Source organism: Bradysia coprophila (assembly GCF_014529535.1).
Source record: "Bradysia coprophila strain Holo2 chromosome X unlocalized genomic scaffold, BU_Bcop_v1 contig_12, whole genome shotgun sequence".
Taxonomy (NCBI): domain Eukaryota; kingdom Metazoa; phylum Arthropoda; class Insecta; order Diptera; family Sciaridae; genus Bradysia; species Bradysia coprophila.
In genome coordinates, this window is record NW_023503293.1 from 7,623,336 (window position 1) to 7,640,692 (window position 17,357).

Genomic DNA, 17,357 nt, shown 5'->3' on the forward strand with positions numbered 1-17,357 from the left:
TAAATCAATTTCTTAATTCCACAGACATTCAGAAACGATTTACTTGAGTTGGTTTCATCGGCATGCACAGCCAATATTGCCCGATGCATTTTTTTAGTTGAATACCGATCTACATCGTCGATAATTCTTTTCGTTGCTGAATTTCCGTATTTTCTACTCAGATTTAGGAACTAAGGGCAAAATCTATTACAATTTAGTACTTTTCTTCATCAAAAGTCTGCTGTCACTGAATTATTTTTTCATGAATAAACTTCACTGCTGTGACATTTCATGGGAATAAATCAATGTGAATTTGTTACACAAAAAAATAGTACAGTGAGAATGAAGTACTATAAAAAAATGTGGCGCTTCTACAGGCCAACCGACTAGGCGAATTACAAATTTCCTAACTTTTCTGTAGATTGAGCCTACTACACATAACAATGCGAAATAGACCTAGTTCAAATTGTCTTTTGTTATACTGTCAAACATGACAGGAGATCAAAAGAAAATTTTGAAGTAGGACCACTTCGCGTCTGCTATGTATAGCTAGAATTAGATAGTATGCGCCATTTTAGAGATGTTGCTAAGATTTGATGATATTCATATTGTAAGTCTTGATTTCCACTTACGAAAAAACACTCGCGTTTCTCTCATTAAACATTTGGCAAAACGGAGTGGTTTCTTTTTAGTGGAAGTGAAGCCTGAGTGATTCTACTATTAGTGGAATCTACTATAAACGTACTTAACAAGTTCCTTATCATCTTGGCGCTACACAACTGTATTTTTACAGCTCACAGGTTGCAGACAACAATGTGTCAGTCTGTATTCACCCATGGAAAGTGTTGAAAGTGCTAGAGTGCAACGTATGGACGACGTATAGCGTCAATTATGACACTATACTTAGCACATACGTCGCTCTCTAAATGGCCAGTGACGTTATATTGTCATTCTTTAACATGGAATCGTGATATAATTGTGCAACATACAACATACGACGCTATGCTAAAAACAAAAAAAAAGTCAGATGGATGCGGAAGTGGACCTATGGCCCAGTCATACCATTCGACCCTGTTACATGATAATTAAAATAATTACAATTTCAAAAATCTGGTACTCCCCCATACGGATGCAAAACAAGATCTTGCGGCCAGAAAATGCGAAAAACAGATTTTTGTTTTCAACGGTAAAATGAGTCGTTTTAAGGTCGCAACACAATAAAATTATTTACACTGGAGATTTGACATGGTACCGTCATTTCTTAGCTTAGTATACACTGTTCGCTAGACCATGCAAAATCCATGAAAACTGAGCGTTTACATCGGGTATACATCTATTTTTTGTAAGCTGTTGGCAATCTCGATGTAAACTTGATGTTTACAGTTTAAAGTTAACATTAAGCTAGCAAAATATTTGACATTCGGTTCATACATTTTGTGTAATGTGTACTCATCTTAACGGATGCTAAACTTTATGATAAAATGACTTCGAACTTTAATGAAACCATTTTTGACGCAAGTACCCTTCACCTCTACTTATCTTTAAGATGAGTACACAGTTCGTGAAAAATTCATGCAAAATCGACTGCTGCAAAATGCTTGCAAAATATGACCAAAAATGTAAGAGCCAAATGTAAAATATTTTGCAAGCACAAGGCGAGTACAGAGATCGTGAAAAATGCATGAAAAGTGCTTGCAAAAACGGAGTTTACATCAATCGTGAAAATTATAATCTTTCACATTTGATGTAAACTCTGATTTTGCAAGATTTTTCCCGAACTGTGTACTCATCTACAGTATAAACATTAGGTTTTCACCGAGCTTGCAAAATATTTGACAGATAACTCATACATTTTATGTGATATTTTGCATGGGCCTTTAAGTTTAAGGCGAGAAAAATGCATGGAAAATGCTTGCAAAATCAGGATTTACATTAAGCGTGAAAAATATTGACAGATAATGAATGAGACAATTGTCAAATATTTTTCAGTCTTGATGTAAACTCTGATCTTGCAAGCATTTATCATCCATTTTTATGTCTTTTTGAGCTGTGTACTCATCTTGAGGTCGGTGAAATATGACTGAAAAACGTAACTCACACTAAATTTTGTATTAGATAAAAGTCAAACATTTTTCATGTGCGGTGTAAACCTGATCTGATGTAAACTTTGATTTTTCAAGCATTTTTCACGTCATGTGTACGCGCCATTAGCTATAAATTACTTTTCAAGAGGAAAGTGCAAGTGCTCAAAACTCATTTTAAAAATACATATGGAGTGCGCGCGGTCATCCGACTTCCGTTTCAAATATTTGCCGCAAGAATAATGCAGATGTCATCGTAGTCGTACGTCTTCAAAAACCGTAAATCAAATGTCAAGCAGTATGGAAAAATACAAGGGATTCTAGAAAACAAGGATTACGTTTTGCGCGAATTAACTTGCAGGGTTTTCTTTATCGGTCGTTTAGCAGAACATTTTTTTGGTTTAATGTATTTTGAAAATACGGAAATGTAAAAGTGGTTTTGTTTAATTGTGGAAAAAATATAGCTAGAAAAATAGTGTTCGTCGGCTGATCGGTGAATTTGCGGAGAAGAAAAAAAAAACACACACAAATCGAAATACAACGTTCCAATCAATGTCGTCTTCGTCGGACGAAGTGCATAGATCGTCATCGTCCCAAAGCAATATCAATATGCAACACGAAACCAATCAAAACTGTCCCGACCGCGAGAAATTTATCTGCGGTGTTGTCGAAGGATTTTACGGTCGACCGTGGACCACCGGCCAAAGGAAAGAACTGTTCGGTAAATTGAATCGCTGGGGAATGGACTCGTATGTTTACGCACCCAAGGATGATTATAAGGTAATTTTTCGTTGCTTATTGCACATTCGTTTGGGACACTTATTCAGTGCGGCTAAGTGACTCCAAGTGAAGCCAAGTGGAAACATAATAATTTTTTCTCTGCTTAAATGAATAGCATAGGTCATATTGGCGAGAGCTGTATACAGTCGAAGAAGGTGAGAAGAGAAACGGAAATCATTTTAACAATGAGCTCCGACTGAAAGATTTTATTTTACTCAGGCGATCATCTAACTGGACTCATCAATGCCGCCAAGGAACACAACATTATCTTTTACTATGCTCTCTCACCGGGCTTGGACATGACTTACAGCAATCCGAAGGAAGTTGGAACGCTAAAGCGAAAACTAGAACAAGTCAGTCAGTTTGGCTGTGAGGCATTTGCACTACTCTTCGATGATATTGAAACCGAAATGAGTAAAGCGGACAAGGAGGTCTTTCAGACATTTGCCCATGCCCAGGTGTCGGTTACGAATGAGATTTTCAAGCACTTGAACTGCACCAATTTTCTGTTTTGTCCGACGCAATATTGCAGTACGCGTGCAGTTCCTACCGTTTCGAATTCCGAATATCTGAACACGCTGGGCAATAAACTGATGCAAGAAATTGACATTTTGTGGACGGGACCGAAGGTCATTTCCAAATATCTGACCATCGAATCGATTCAAGAAATAACGGAAGTGCTACGCCGAAAACCCGTCATTTGGGACAATTTGCATGCAAACGATTATGACCAGTGAGTATAACCATTCGCTACGATTAATATTACCCGAGGATTGTTGATTGAAAATATATTATTTAGGAAACGGGTGTTCTTGGGTCCATATTCGGGAAGATCACCGGAATTGATACCACTATTGCGCGGTGTACTAACCAATCCGAATTGTGAATTTCACGCCAATTCGATTGCCATTCATACACTGGCCCACTGGTCGAAATGCAATTCCGACACGAAAATTCACAACTCAATTTCGGCTGATATCAAATTAGAGACTGAAAGCGAAGACGGTGCATACGCCGAAGAGGCACCGGTGTGTCTGTCGAAAAATGTGTATCATCCGCGAATAGCACTGAAAAATGCAATTGCCGACTGGTTACCGGATTTTTTCCAGTCGAAAGAAGCGTACGGTCCGATCAGCAAACCCCATCCAGCAGTTACAATGGTGATGCCAGTTATTCCCATCATTCCATCGGTGAACACTTGCATGAGCTTAACCACTCAAACAACAATAACGACTAGTACCAGTGCAATTAAGGTATTGGAGACAAATCAATTGCAAGCACTAGCTGAGGTGTGCAGCGTAGTCACCGGTTCTGATCCCATTACATTGCCCAATGTTGTGATGAACTCCTTGGTATCGACCACCAAGATCGTGACAAACGACACAATACCCAATCCAATAGTATCAACCGTAAGCAATAGCGCATTGCCTTCGATTCCCGTTCCCGTTTCCAGTATTGGTATACCGTTGCCGATAATGGCTATGAAAGACGACTACGATACGTCGCAAACGGACGAGGAGAAAATTATCGACGATAGCAATAAAAGCCTGAACAATCCCGGCGATAACCAGGACGAAGAAACCGAAGCAATGCCCGTTGAAGACGAACCGACTGAATCCGTTGACGACATTATCAAAGTGAAACCGCCCAACAATGGCGAACTTATGACCGACGATTCGTATCCTTTGACCGAGCCAATGGAGTGCACCGCATCACCGAGACATACACAGAAATGTGCATCTGAAGACGTTGTTATGTCCGAAAACGTTTCCACATCATCGTCAGCCGGAAGTATGCAAGAAGGTATGACCAGATGAAATATTTTCTCTTTGGTCCTCGGTGTGTACGCTTATTTTAATTCTTCTTTAATTCTTCTTTTGTCAGGTTCGGATACGTCGTTGCAATCGAATACGGAAATGGTTGAGGATTCAGAAGTACCGTTTGATAAAACCATAACTGCGAGTGACATCGCTCTGCTCTGCGATTTATTTTACCTACCATTTGAGCACGGTAATCGAGCGCTACAATTGCTGAACGAATTTAATTGGCTGAAATCGAATGCATTCGTTCTGTCGGGCTACAAGCGGAAAAGTGACTTGGGTTTGGCGAAACCAGAAGTACAGGAATGGTTTCAAAGATCTGAAAAATTTTATGCATTGGGTCAGATGGTAATACTGTTGGCAAAGAAGCTGGCCGACTGCACGAATCGTGAACTGTGCTATGAACTTTTTTCGTATGTCTGGGACGTAACTGGAGTCATCACACTGCTAACAGGCTTCGTCAAATGGTTGGCTCTCGGCCATTTTCCTTCTAACATCAACTCGTACACACAGGGCAACTACACATGGTTCAGCAAAGGTAATTTGGATCATGTTGAGATCGCGTTCGATGTTTCACAATTTTGTTTGTTGGTCAATAGGTTGGCGAGACACATTTTCGTCGGGTGACCAAGAACCATGGGTATTCCGTGGAGGCTTGATAGCCGACCTGCAAAGGCTCATACCGGTCGATTCGGGTAACGATTTATTTCTCTACAAATTACCGGATGTACCAACAAGTAGCTTTCATGCTATCCGCCCATACAACCATCTCGACGAGCCAAAGGTCTACGCGATATGTCACGCTAGTTGCCGTGACGGCTCCGACTGTACTGAACTATTTCCGGAACATTTGCAAAGTATTCCAGCTGATCGTTTGCTCGGACCGTTTCTCACATTGAATCCGGAATTGTGTTTGGTAATGGAGGACAGTAAAAGCGAACTGATTGGATATGCATGCTCCGCTCTCGATGCAAAACTGTTCTATCGTAATCAGGAAATGTGCTGGCTGCCGGCAATGTGCTCAAAATATCCGATGTCCTTATTGAATTCAACGGACGGTCTAACTCAAGCCGCAATCGATTCGATAAATCATTTTCATAAATTCAAATACGATTGTCCATTGGAGGTGCTGACCAGCCATCCGTCGATAATGACTTGCTGTGTGTTGAAAGATCATTTTACTGCCGATCATTCGACGGCCAAACGTTTGGTAACGGTACTGTTAGCGGCATTACGTTCGAATGGGGCGTCCGGTGTACACGTTTGTATCAATTTAACGGATCGTTTTATGCATCAATTTTACTCGAAACTAGGATTTGTTGAGATTCATCGCGATCCGAATGGAAAGGTTTACTTGGGAAGAAACTTTTAGCGCTAATAAATTTCCAACACGTTAGACAAGCGATTGAACTTGTGTTTTGACTTTGTTTATTTTCCACCAGACAAATTGAGATCTTAACAGCCACTTTGCGAAAACCTCAATTAATTGAAATTGAAGGGGTCTCCCAAAAAAGCTTTTCTGGTATGGATGGATTCCTTGGACTGTGCTGAGTCATTTGTAGAAGAATGGTTTTTCATCGGAAATTATAAATTCCTAACAGTTATGATTAGCATTTAGTGCGTGACTACAGATCACACTTATCGCATTCGGTTCATATCGTTTAAGGTATCAATAGAAAGGTTAGAGTTCCTGGAAGAATATAAGACCAAATTTTTCTATCAAAAGTTTTGATACGGATGAGCTAGAGCGACTCAAATTTCAGGATTGTTCCATTTTTGCGTGTTTTTAGCCCCGTACGAAGTACTGGGGGCTTATAAGATTAATATGCCGTTTGTAACACGTCGAATTGGAAGCAGAAAGTAAGGGCAAAGCATTTCGTTATGTTCATAGATGACGAATCCGCAATAAAAAAAATGTCCGTCCGTCCGTCCGTCCGTCCGTCTGTGACCCCTCTAGCTTGATCAAATCACAACATTTTTTCAAAATTCTTTTTTTTCCCGATTGGTATCGACAAAAGTAAGGTCAAGTTCGAAAATGGGCATGGTAGGGTCGGCCCTTCCAGAGCTAGGGCCCTATAGGTGTTTTTCAGTCTTTCGACGATATCTACCGAAATACGCACGCAATAGCTGCTTGTGATATATCAAATGAAAGGTACTGACGAGTAGAACAAAGTTGCTGAACATTGTTTTTGGGTAAGATGCAATGTGGGCTTTTTGGGATGGCTCAAAGGTCGTTACTCGGCCCTAAGTGTTTTTTGCACATAAATCGAGTAAATCTCATCCGATTTTGCTAGATTTAGTTTTTTATGAAAGGTAATTGAATACCGAAAAGAACGTGGCGAAAAAAGTTTCAAATTTGGGCCCTTGGACTAAGGCCGCCACTCGGCCCTAAGTAGTTTTTGCACATAAATCGAATAAATCTCATCCGATTTTGCTAGTTTTTGTTTCATTTGAGAGATAATTGAATGCCGAATAGAATGATGGCAAAAAAAGTTTCAAATTTGGGCCCTTGGACTAAGGCCGCTGCTCGGACCTATGTGTTTTTTGCACATTAATCGAGAATATTTGATCAGATTTTGCTACTTTTTGTTTCGTTTGACAGATAATTCAATACCGAAAGAAAATTGGGATAAAAAAAAGTTGTAAATTCGGATTCCTTAGATACATCGTACACTTTTGTTTTATACTTGAGAAGTACTTCGTACGGGCTTTTGTAATTGCGCTAAGCGCAATTTAAAAGATGAACGCTTACAGTTAATTTGCAAAATTAGACAATGATGTCAAGTACGCAATAAGGTTACGGAAGCATTTTGTTATCGGACGAATAAGGGTTACGGGCTTATTAGGGCTACAGACGTATAATGGTTTCGGGCTAAATAGGTTTAAGGGTGTACGGGGCTCAGTCGCAGCAAACGCTCCGACTGTTCTGATGCCTTGTTTTCTCAAAAAAGTGATACTGCTGCCTGCGCGACCACTTAACCTAAGTGATTTATATGTGATTCTAGTCTAGGTGCCTAGTGATGGCATCCCATACCATTAGCTTGCAGGCATCCGCAGCGTGCCGTCTTACGGACCTCTTTGAAAATCCTCAATTTTCTTATAGGTAAAATTGCTGCTGGAGCCACTCAGCAGAATATTTTCGGGCATATCGATACTGTTAATTTTGTACCTTGTTGAGGCTAGTATTTGACTATAATTTTACATTTATGCAGTCTGGAGAAAGCTTTCGAACCAGATATAACTCACAAAGATCGGAGTCCCCTTGGTTTCAAATTTCATATAAGCTGGTCGAATTTTTCGCAAAGTGACAATTTGTGACTCGAATTAAAGGAAAAATGAGAATGGATTGGATCGGTGTTTTTCATTATTCACATGCGGAAAGATTTTTTTTTATTCTCTTATTATAGCAGGAATTTCTTTGAGAATTTCCAAGAACTGAAATTCTTGGATATTGAATTTTACAATTTTGAACATTTTCTAGAATTTTCAAGAATCCATTTCCAAGGATATTTCATCTACTATTCGTGGGTATCACTGTTACGACGGTGGATTGAAGTAAGTGAAAGTGGACATTAAAAAATTTCGTTTTTGGAATGTCGAAGGTTCTGTTTTAATTGAGGGGAGTGAATGTAAACGAAATTTTTGTTTTACGCGTGTCAATAAACCAAACTTTAATTAGCTTCAAACTTTAGCATTTACAACTTCATGCCTCCCGAAGTTTATCCACCTCACTCCAGCATTCTCACCCTGCAAAATCAGAAGGCTATTTACATAGATGAAATATTTTCAGAGAGTGACGCGTAAACACGTCCGTTCTCAATCTGCTAGCTTACTTTTTAGTTACAACAATCAGCAATGATGGTGGTGAGGTTTAAGTTTTCAAGGATTTAATAGTATGAACTTGAAATGTTTCAGACTTAAGATCATTCTATCCTGCTCAATCTAATTTTGAATATGGTTGTCGCACTTGCACTTATGGCAATTCGAAGGTACTTGGTTGTGGTTCGACATATTGAAGTCCCAAGAGTAATAGACTCAAAAATAGCGTGGGGTAATCTGGCACACGGTGCTAAAACAACGTATTTTGCAAGTACGTATAATGTACGATATAATGTATGATATACGATTTTTCGATGCCAACATTTTATAAAAGGAGTCATTACGTTGATGACAGGGCTAAAAACCATTTGCAACACTAAACTTGCGCGTGTGAGTTCACCTTTTACGTAGTTCATAGGCGCATTTTTTTTGCACCGTGTGCCAGATTCCCCGATGCCTTAAAAAGATCTCTGATTAAAATATTCAGGATCGAAAACTTTATACAGTAAAATGCATGTTAAAAAAATTGAAGTACAAGATTTGAAATCAACAGATTAGAAATACTTTGATCGATAACGTCCATTGTGTTTAATAGACCCGATAGTAATACTGGTTATATGCTTCCCGTCTGTAACAGGTTAATGGGAAAAGTAACAAATCTAGGGTCTGTTTTGCATTTCTGACGCCTTGAGCTCTGCGCTTACAGCGTTCCTCCAAAAATATTTCAATAGAAAATCGATGCCGTAAAAGAACAATGTTTACACTTAGAATCGTAGCTTATAAGTGACTAGTGACACAAGACAGTATCACCAATCCACCTTCATTTCAAATGTTTAGCGCCACCAATAACAAAACTGACTTCGCCATATGGACAATGGACTGTCATAATTTGACAGAACGGAAAAAGAAGAATGGACAACTAAAAAATGTTGTGATGGTTGTGATACAAACCGCAAAGTGATACTTTTACATATTTCTGCGTTCCATTATTGATATCTCGTTAACAATTCGTGTAGTTCAATCATCTGTGTTTAAATGTGTCGATAGCAAGCAAAACTCTTATACAAATAAACGACAGGTCATCGCGGTACGCAATTTGGATTCGGTCACATTATCTCAGGATAGAAAAGAAAACATTTTCTGTTTACGTTATGGGTCGTCGATGTGTGGTGCCTTCTTGTTCGTCGACAGACCTGACTATGCTGGTTCACCGATTTCCACGAAAACACTGTACAGCATGGCAGAGAAGCCTCCAATTAAATTCGTATGCGCTGAAGGATTTGCTCGATAAATATGTCGTGTGCGCCCACCACTTTCGTTCATCAGGTTAGTAATGCAAATCTAATCGCCTTTCTGCTGAGCGAGAAACGTTCTTGCACTAACAAACCGTTGTAATGAGGTTCATTCGTAGACCTTCCGTCCAGCTTCGTGACTTCGTCTCATTTTAATTGCAATTTCATTTCATTCAGACTACAGACACAGGGAGTCAAAACATCTGAACACAACAGCGATTCCAACTCTGGACGATATCCCTGATGCAGACAAAATTCCCGATTGCCGCACCAGTATTCATAAACCGAACAAACGAAGCAATGTTGCCGGTAGCACTGCTGTTTCCGACAGTGTAACGCCGCATCTAAATTCTAACTTGACGATTGGACGAACATATTCAAATTGTGTGTCGAGCGCTTTGTCGCCCGTCACCAAATTAACCGGCTCCAGAGACCCGATCGAACATGACATATTAATGGAAGAAAGATTTTATACCGACGGCGATATCATTGAAGAAGAAACTGCCATGGACGAAGTTATGTTACTGCTGGATTCAGATGTCAGTCCGACAGACATACCCGAATGTGTGTCGGTAACGGTAAACTACGAGGAGGAAGTGGACGTGGACACCTATACCGAGCAGGAGACTTTCATCGATGAAATACTGGAGGAGGACGAGAATTGTGATAACGTCGGGAAGATGATGGTGAGTCGAGCGGATTATGTGGATCTGATTGAAGCGAAAGACGAAACCGATTACGATGATGACGAAGACGATGGATGTGAGCTGGTGGATGAAAATGAAATTCTTTTCAAGGATTACAGTCGGAACGATCTGATCAATGAATTGTTATCGGCTAGGAGCCGCATAAAAGAACTGGAAACGAAATTAGGAAATATTCAGCAGGCTCACATGTCGGTGCTTCAAAACTTAAATAATTTTAACAAAGTGTTGATTAGCTAAGTGTAAATTGCATGATTAAAGTAAGTAAGAACGTTGACATGCCGTTTTTTCATTGAGCTCTCGGATAGAGACAAGGAACCTTGATGTGTTTCCTTGCGAAGAAGAAGTCGAGTTTCTGGTGAGTCCGTTTTCCCATGTCCTATCCCAAGAAGAATGGTTTTTTGGGATCTGAGCTAAGGCAAAATATACAATTCATTTCGCATCACAAACACAGCAACGAGCAACATTTATTTCCAAGTTTGATGCACTGAAGGCACAATACAGTTGACAGACACGTTTTTGGTTTCTCAATTATCTGGATCGTCTGAATCACCGGACTTTTCGGCCAGCGTTACATGCTGCCTGCGTTTCGGACGCTGTTTACGACCTGCGTCAGTTTCCTTCAGTTTTTCCTCCGCTTCTCGCATCCTTACCGCCCTCTCTGCTGCGAAAGGTTCGTTTTGTTCAGCCTCTGCATGGTTTCGAACGATTCGTTTGAAATTCCATTGAATTATTTGTCCGATAAATTTGAGCGGCGCAATTGTGATGACCATCAATAAATTCAGGAGTAAGCCACGGCACGGTGCCATACCGGAACACAAAATTGTCAATACCCAACTCTCCACACCCGACACGGAAAAGAATTTTTTACTCTGCACAATCAAAGTAAAAAAAAAGTTTTTTCAGTTACGTTATTTCGAACATCGATTCTATTGCACCTACCAGTGCATCGTTAATAATTTGAATCGCAACGTCTCGAGGATTAGCGAGTCCCCCACTACCTGAAATTATTTTCGTAACTTCCGGTTTGGTTTTTTCTTCTTCCGCAAAGCCTGGGGTGTCGGTGTCAGCAGGCAGGGCCAACGTAACCTTCCGAAAAAAGTATCCATTGGTGAAAATGAAATTGTTTCCCTTTATTCGTTCATACCGAAATTCCACAGTGACTAGCTTCCATTGCAATGGTCTCAGCCAATCCTCTTAATGCGAATTTCGCAGCGCTATACGCACCATAGCCGTATATTCCCATTAGAGCTGCCTGTGATGCAGTAATTACAATTGTTCCTTGTTTTTGTTTCTTCATCTTTTCCAAACAATATCGGGTTGGATAGTAAGTGCCGAAGTAGTTCAGGTCCATCATTTTATGGGCGTCTTCAATGGACGTTTCTTCTATCGTACCTAAATGGAGGAAGTTCATACAATGTGTAATGAGACACACATCAGAACGGTCTTGTACAACACATACCACATATTGCCATTCCAGCACAATTTACTAGCATATGTACAGGTGCAGATGCAGTTTGTGGATAAATTTCGTCCTCAATGGTATCTATCATGTCACACGTTTCTTGGTAAGTACTTGTTGCTAAGTCGAATGATTTGCACCTAATGACTTGAACCTCAGGATGCTCCACATGCTCTTTGATCAAGCTTTGTGCTTTCTCTACAAAACGAAGACACAATTTGGTGCTGCATTTTTGTATCGCAAAATTAAATAAAGATTCTCTGGATGTCGCATACCCAATGCTTGTGGATTTCTAGCTATAATTGTCACGTGAGCACCCAATCGGGCACAGTAAACTGCTGCCCACAGCCCGATTCCCTGCGAACCACCAGTGACCACGACATGTCGCCCAAGCAGAGGATACTTTTTCGGTTTTTTCTTCGTTAGAAAAAACAACACCCCGATATGCAGCAGTATTGTGATGGCAATGTAAACGACGTATTCGTACGTTAACATTTCGACTAGATGCAATAGCGATAGGTCGCTCACACAAATTCCACAAATCGAGAAAAATGATTTTTTTTACGATAATTCAAATGAAACACGAAATGTGCAGCATCGAGTATGAGGTAGGTGTTGGTCAGCGTATGTTTTCGTTTTATAAAAATAATAAGTATGAGTGTTGATGTATATACCGCTTCGCCATCTACAATTACATAAAAATGATATTCGCATTAAAAAGCATCGGGGAAAGCGGGGAAAGATAAGAAAATGTCAAAGTGACTTATGTCATGGCGCATTTAATTGAAATCTTTATGCAAACGGTTGTGTCGTCCGTTCATGGACGGAAAACGTTAGAACTAATAAAGTGAAAATTTTTGTGAAAATACTTGGATTGAAGAAATTACCGTTGTGGGTTCCATTCTTTAAAAAATGAATTAACTGATGATCACCCGGTCAAGGCGTCGATCGTCATTATTTCACTAGAGCTGTATCACAAAACATGGCTTTGTAAGGCTTTAAACTTCTTTTGTAACATTCCACTTTTTCAACGGAATTCAAAAGAAGATCAAAGTTTCGAAAGCTCTCTAAAGCACACCATACAATGTGATAAGGCTTAATAGACCAACTTATACGAAATTACAATTTAAAATTTCAGCTGCACCGAAATCGGACTACAATTTCGTAATACAGCACAGTTCAATGGATTTTTTGTAATAACGGGTTAGGCGTAACTTCATCATATACAATCTTGGACATGTTACAGTTTTTTCTTCTGTTTTTGTTGTTCTCAACCGTAAAATTCTTTGTAAATTCTTTTGTTCACTTTATGCCAGCGAAAACCATTCATTCCCATGTCTGATTATAATCCTGTCGCCTCGTATCTCGATGAGCTACATGACCATGTTCTTTTACAATCCATGCGGTGGCCGACAGATTGCCGTGCTTTGGAAACCAAACAGTTTTTCGAAACAAGAATTCAAAATTAGCGCTGCTTTAGGCCAAGTGGCAGATGAAGACGGCCAATTGCAATTCAATCACGAACAATTGAAAAACGACTTTCTCATTCTCGGCGACGGACTTGTCGAGAGTGTCACTGATGCAGCAACACAGTAGCTAGTAGAGTTTACATCGAAATAGAAAATCAATTTAAATAAAGAAAGCGATATAAATATTGAACATTCTTTACTTTCATGCAACTTGTTTTATTTCTCACGTTTGCTCAAAATAACATCTGCAATAGTAGCTACTCTGTTCACCAAATGCTTCCACCTCTCAACACATATGTGAGTAAATCTACCTTACATATTTGCTCCATTGTTCTCTTGAGCTTAGCATTCCGCTAACAATCACTAACAATACAAACTTCAGAGATCATTTATGTTTCTACATTAATTTTATTCATTTTGCTCTTTATGAATTAGGACTGACACATTAGTATTTTAAATGATTATCAGGAGTATAGCATGACATGAATTGCGTTAATCGAAAAATAACGCTAAAAATAGGACGATTACATTGTTGGTGGCGATTAACTTTTGCTATTTAGTTACGTACGAAAATTGTCTTAAAACTAAATACTAAACTTTTTATTACTGCGTCATTGGATATTAAAACTGTCAAATTAAAATCCTGTGAAATAATCATAATCAATCCATACTTGTCAACGTTTTTTTTTTTGGAAACGTTTATATAGGGCATGTTCTTTTGTAACATTTTCGTGCATGGTATTTTTTCAATACAAAATAAAGATATTTTAAACATTGGAAATGATTTAAAAACTATTTCTAATTGATAAATAAAGATGAATCGAAGATGAACGTTTCTAAAATGAGAAAAATTGTATGCAGGCATCGACGGCAAAGGTGTTTTCTTATGGTATCATAATAAAATGTGAACCATTACTTAATTTAAAAATTAAAAGAAGGGCAAAACTTCATTTTCATCACGTATTAAGTTAAATTTGATTGTGAAATAATTATAAAATAATTAAAAATATCACCGTTCCGAACGTTTCATTAGTAAAAAATTTTAAAATGTCATACCGATAGTCAACAAGCTTTCGCACAAAACGCTCCTAAAGTGCATTAAATTGGTATACAAATATCGCTTTGTGCGCTATGTTACATTAAAAACAAAGGATTTATGACACCAAATACCGGTATCAACCAAAAATCCGCTACAAATTTCTGTAAAATACCGGTAACAAACAAAAATGTGGTGCGGATACATTTTAGTAAGTTCTCACTGAGCGTGGAAACTGCCAGATGTAACTCATCAAGTTCAATATCAGTCTTGAATCGACCATTTTCTTTCTTTTCAATGTGGTTCCATTCTCTTCCGAGTATATTCTTTAAAATCGAGTAATTCTTTGGCTCACTAGAAAAAACAATGATTTGATCCAATTCAGACAATTCGCTTAACAGATTTCGAATGATACTCTGTTTCAACCACGCTTCAGGTATGAAATGAAATTTCAATACTTTTAGCCCTTTATTCCGCACAATACAGTTCAGCCAATCTAAAGATCTATAATCACCATCTAATTTGAATTTTCTCAGATTAGTAAACTCCGTGTGCTCTGCAACATCCTAAATGAAAATGATTCGACTGTTTGGAAACGATATGTGGAAAATACCGTCGGCTTATTTATTTCATATATTTTTAAGGTCGTAAGTTGTGTCAAATTTTCAGCAATCGAAGAATATATTAAATCATTGTATTCAGGTCTGCACTTGTGGCCTACATTTACTGTCAAATGTTTGATCTGTCGGTTTTGTTGCAAAAATGAGATGAATGATTCTACTTCTTGGTCGTTTTCCATTTGCAATTTAACTCTTTCCAGTTTTTCGTAGTGCTTTTCCAATGTTCTTGGAACGAAAAACGCATATAGAGAACGTAGATTCGGCATCAATTCCAACGCTGATGGCTCAAAAGCTTCATATATGAAGAAGAACTCTTGAAGATTGGTCAATGGCTTATCCAAGGTAAAAAATGAATAGTCAACCAGTTCAAGTACGTGCACTGAATCACTACAAAATTCGGTCACATATTTCATCACATTCTGTGGAGCTCTTAAAATATATTCACCACGCTCTCGAACGTTCTAACCTTGAGCGAATAAATTTAATGGATGCTCCGAAATTTCGCATTAGTTTAAACCAAATTCTGGCATCACTGATTCTGACGAACGGTTCGTGCTTACAAAAAAAGGGCATACCCTCTAGTACCGTTTCAAAAGAGAACTCATCGATATTACGTACATAATGAAAAACATCGATTGATATTATACGATGTGAATGTTTCCGTGAAAATATTGAACAAGCAATACTTCTAAGCCGAGTGTTTGTGTCGGCAATATTGGCTAAATCTTCTAGTTGCAAGTGACATAAAATCAAATCGATTACGTTGTCGCACAAGTCGTTGAGTTCAGTTGAACGATTCCCATCGTCGGGTAGTTTTCTTTCCTTGGAACACAAATGAGGTATTTCGGCTTCGATGCAGATGTTGACTATAAACAATAAAAAGATGGATTTCATGTGAATGCTACTTACTGATTTCAAATATCAGAATACACACGATAAACTTACAGCGTCTGCATCGTTTTCACAGCCAGCTGCTCCTTTTCCGCTTATTTGTTTGGACATGGTTTTCAATTTCGTGAAGAAGTCACTTTATGGTCAGATTTCTTGAACAATTTTCACAAAGACAACATTTGCTAAGCATCTGTCTTTTTGTAATGAATAAACGTCAAAGCGTTCTAAAACACTGACACCTTGCGGCCATCGCTTCAACTGTGCTGGCAAATAGACCGTTGCAAAGTTTGACTTTCATTGAGTCTGAATAAATGAAAATTGATGAATATTACTGAAACCAAATGGGCATTTTATTTTACAATTTTACAGCTCTTACAGAAGAACAAACATGAAATGCTATGAAACACACTACTTAATCTTCATTTTTTAATTCTTCTTCTTCTGTTTCTTTTTCCAAGGCTGTATACTTTGGGGAGGTCACGCAGACCGCCATTTTATTAGATACGCGGGAACACACCACTTCTGAAGGTCACGCAGACCGCCATTTTATTAGATACGCGGGAACACACCACTTCTGATGATTTTACATGTAAAAAAATTCACCACATCATTAAGACGACGAGAATCATCAGAGTAGGTGAATTTTTGTATGAAATCGCCCATTTTATCATCAACTGTGGTGTGTAACCCGCGTATCTGTATCTGCGTGACCTCCCCAAAGTATACAGCCTTGTCTTTTTCTTCATCTTTATCGATGGCGGATACAATTTCTTCAATTTTTGACTTCCATTTTGCTTCTTTTTTGACCTTTTCTTCTTTAACAACGTTAATCAATGTGATGTTCATGTATCTAATCAGAGAGAAAAGCGAGAGTATGATAAGTGTCTTTTAATTGAATTTGACCTCCTTGGTATTTACCCATCGACATCATGAATAGTGCCAGCTACTGTGGTATTGTTATTGGCTCTCAGTTTTATTACTCACTATTTAAAGACATACCAAATAAATAGTAATTTTATTTATTGTAAAAACAATTTCCATATTTTGTTGGCTCATATAAATGACAACAGCATTGTAAATGCGTTTTTCATGTGTCGGGGCCGAAAATGAGGGAGTTTCGATATTTTTCTCAGGTTTTCGACCCCTTACATGAAAAATTTTTTGAGTATCTGTTTTGGACGATTGATTTTAGGCACTTTCGCATGTAGCCCTCACTTCGTTCGGGCCACAACAAGCGAAATTGCCTAAAAACAATCGTCCAAAACAGATACACAAATAACTATTGTGTACCTGTTTTGGACGATTGATTTAAGGCAATTTCGCAGAGGGCCGGAAACCCGAGAAAATTCGAAAAATTGCCCTCATTTTCGGCCCCGAAGCATGAAAATAACCATTTTGACACAT

At 38.6% G+C, this 17,357-nt stretch overlaps 3 protein-coding genes across 3 annotated transcripts; 2 read left to right on the forward strand and 1 right to left on the reverse strand.

Moving 5' to 3' along the window:
- Positions 1–2,290: 2,290 nt before the first annotated feature.
- LOC119067420 (protein O-GlcNAcase) lies at positions 2,291–6,052 on the forward strand. The gene is made up of 6 exons (XM_037170391.1): positions 2,291–2,840; positions 2,956–2,995; positions 3,060–3,573; positions 3,640–4,643; positions 4,725–5,198; positions 5,260–6,052. The coding sequence occupies exons 1-6, from the start codon at positions 2,613–2,615 to the stop codon at positions 6,030–6,032; spliced, it is 3,033 nt and encodes a 1,010-aa protein (XP_037026286.1). The 5' UTR covers positions 2,291–2,612; the 3' UTR covers positions 6,033–6,052.
- A 3,322-nt stretch (positions 6,053–9,374) lies between these two features.
- LOC119067425 lies at positions 9,375–10,750 on the forward strand. The gene is made up of 2 exons (XM_037170396.1): positions 9,375–9,805; positions 9,949–10,750. The coding sequence occupies exons 1-2, from the start codon at positions 9,631–9,633 to the stop codon at positions 10,713–10,715; spliced, it is 942 nt and encodes a 313-aa protein (XP_037026291.1). The 5' UTR covers positions 9,375–9,630; the 3' UTR covers positions 10,716–10,750.
- A 160-nt stretch (positions 10,751–10,910) lies between these two features.
- Positions 10,911–12,612, reverse strand: LOC119067423 (3-ketodihydrosphingosine reductase). The gene is made up of 5 exons (XM_037170394.1): positions 12,213–12,612; positions 11,938–12,135; positions 11,623–11,870; positions 11,418–11,564; positions 10,911–11,347 (listed from the first exon to the last, which is right to left on the reverse strand). The coding sequence occupies exons 1-5, from the start codon at positions 12,430–12,432 to the stop codon at positions 11,003–11,005; spliced, it is 1,158 nt and encodes a 385-aa protein (XP_037026289.1). The 5' UTR covers positions 12,433–12,612; the 3' UTR covers positions 10,911–11,002.
- Between the last annotated feature and the right edge of the window lie 4,745 nt (positions 12,613–17,357).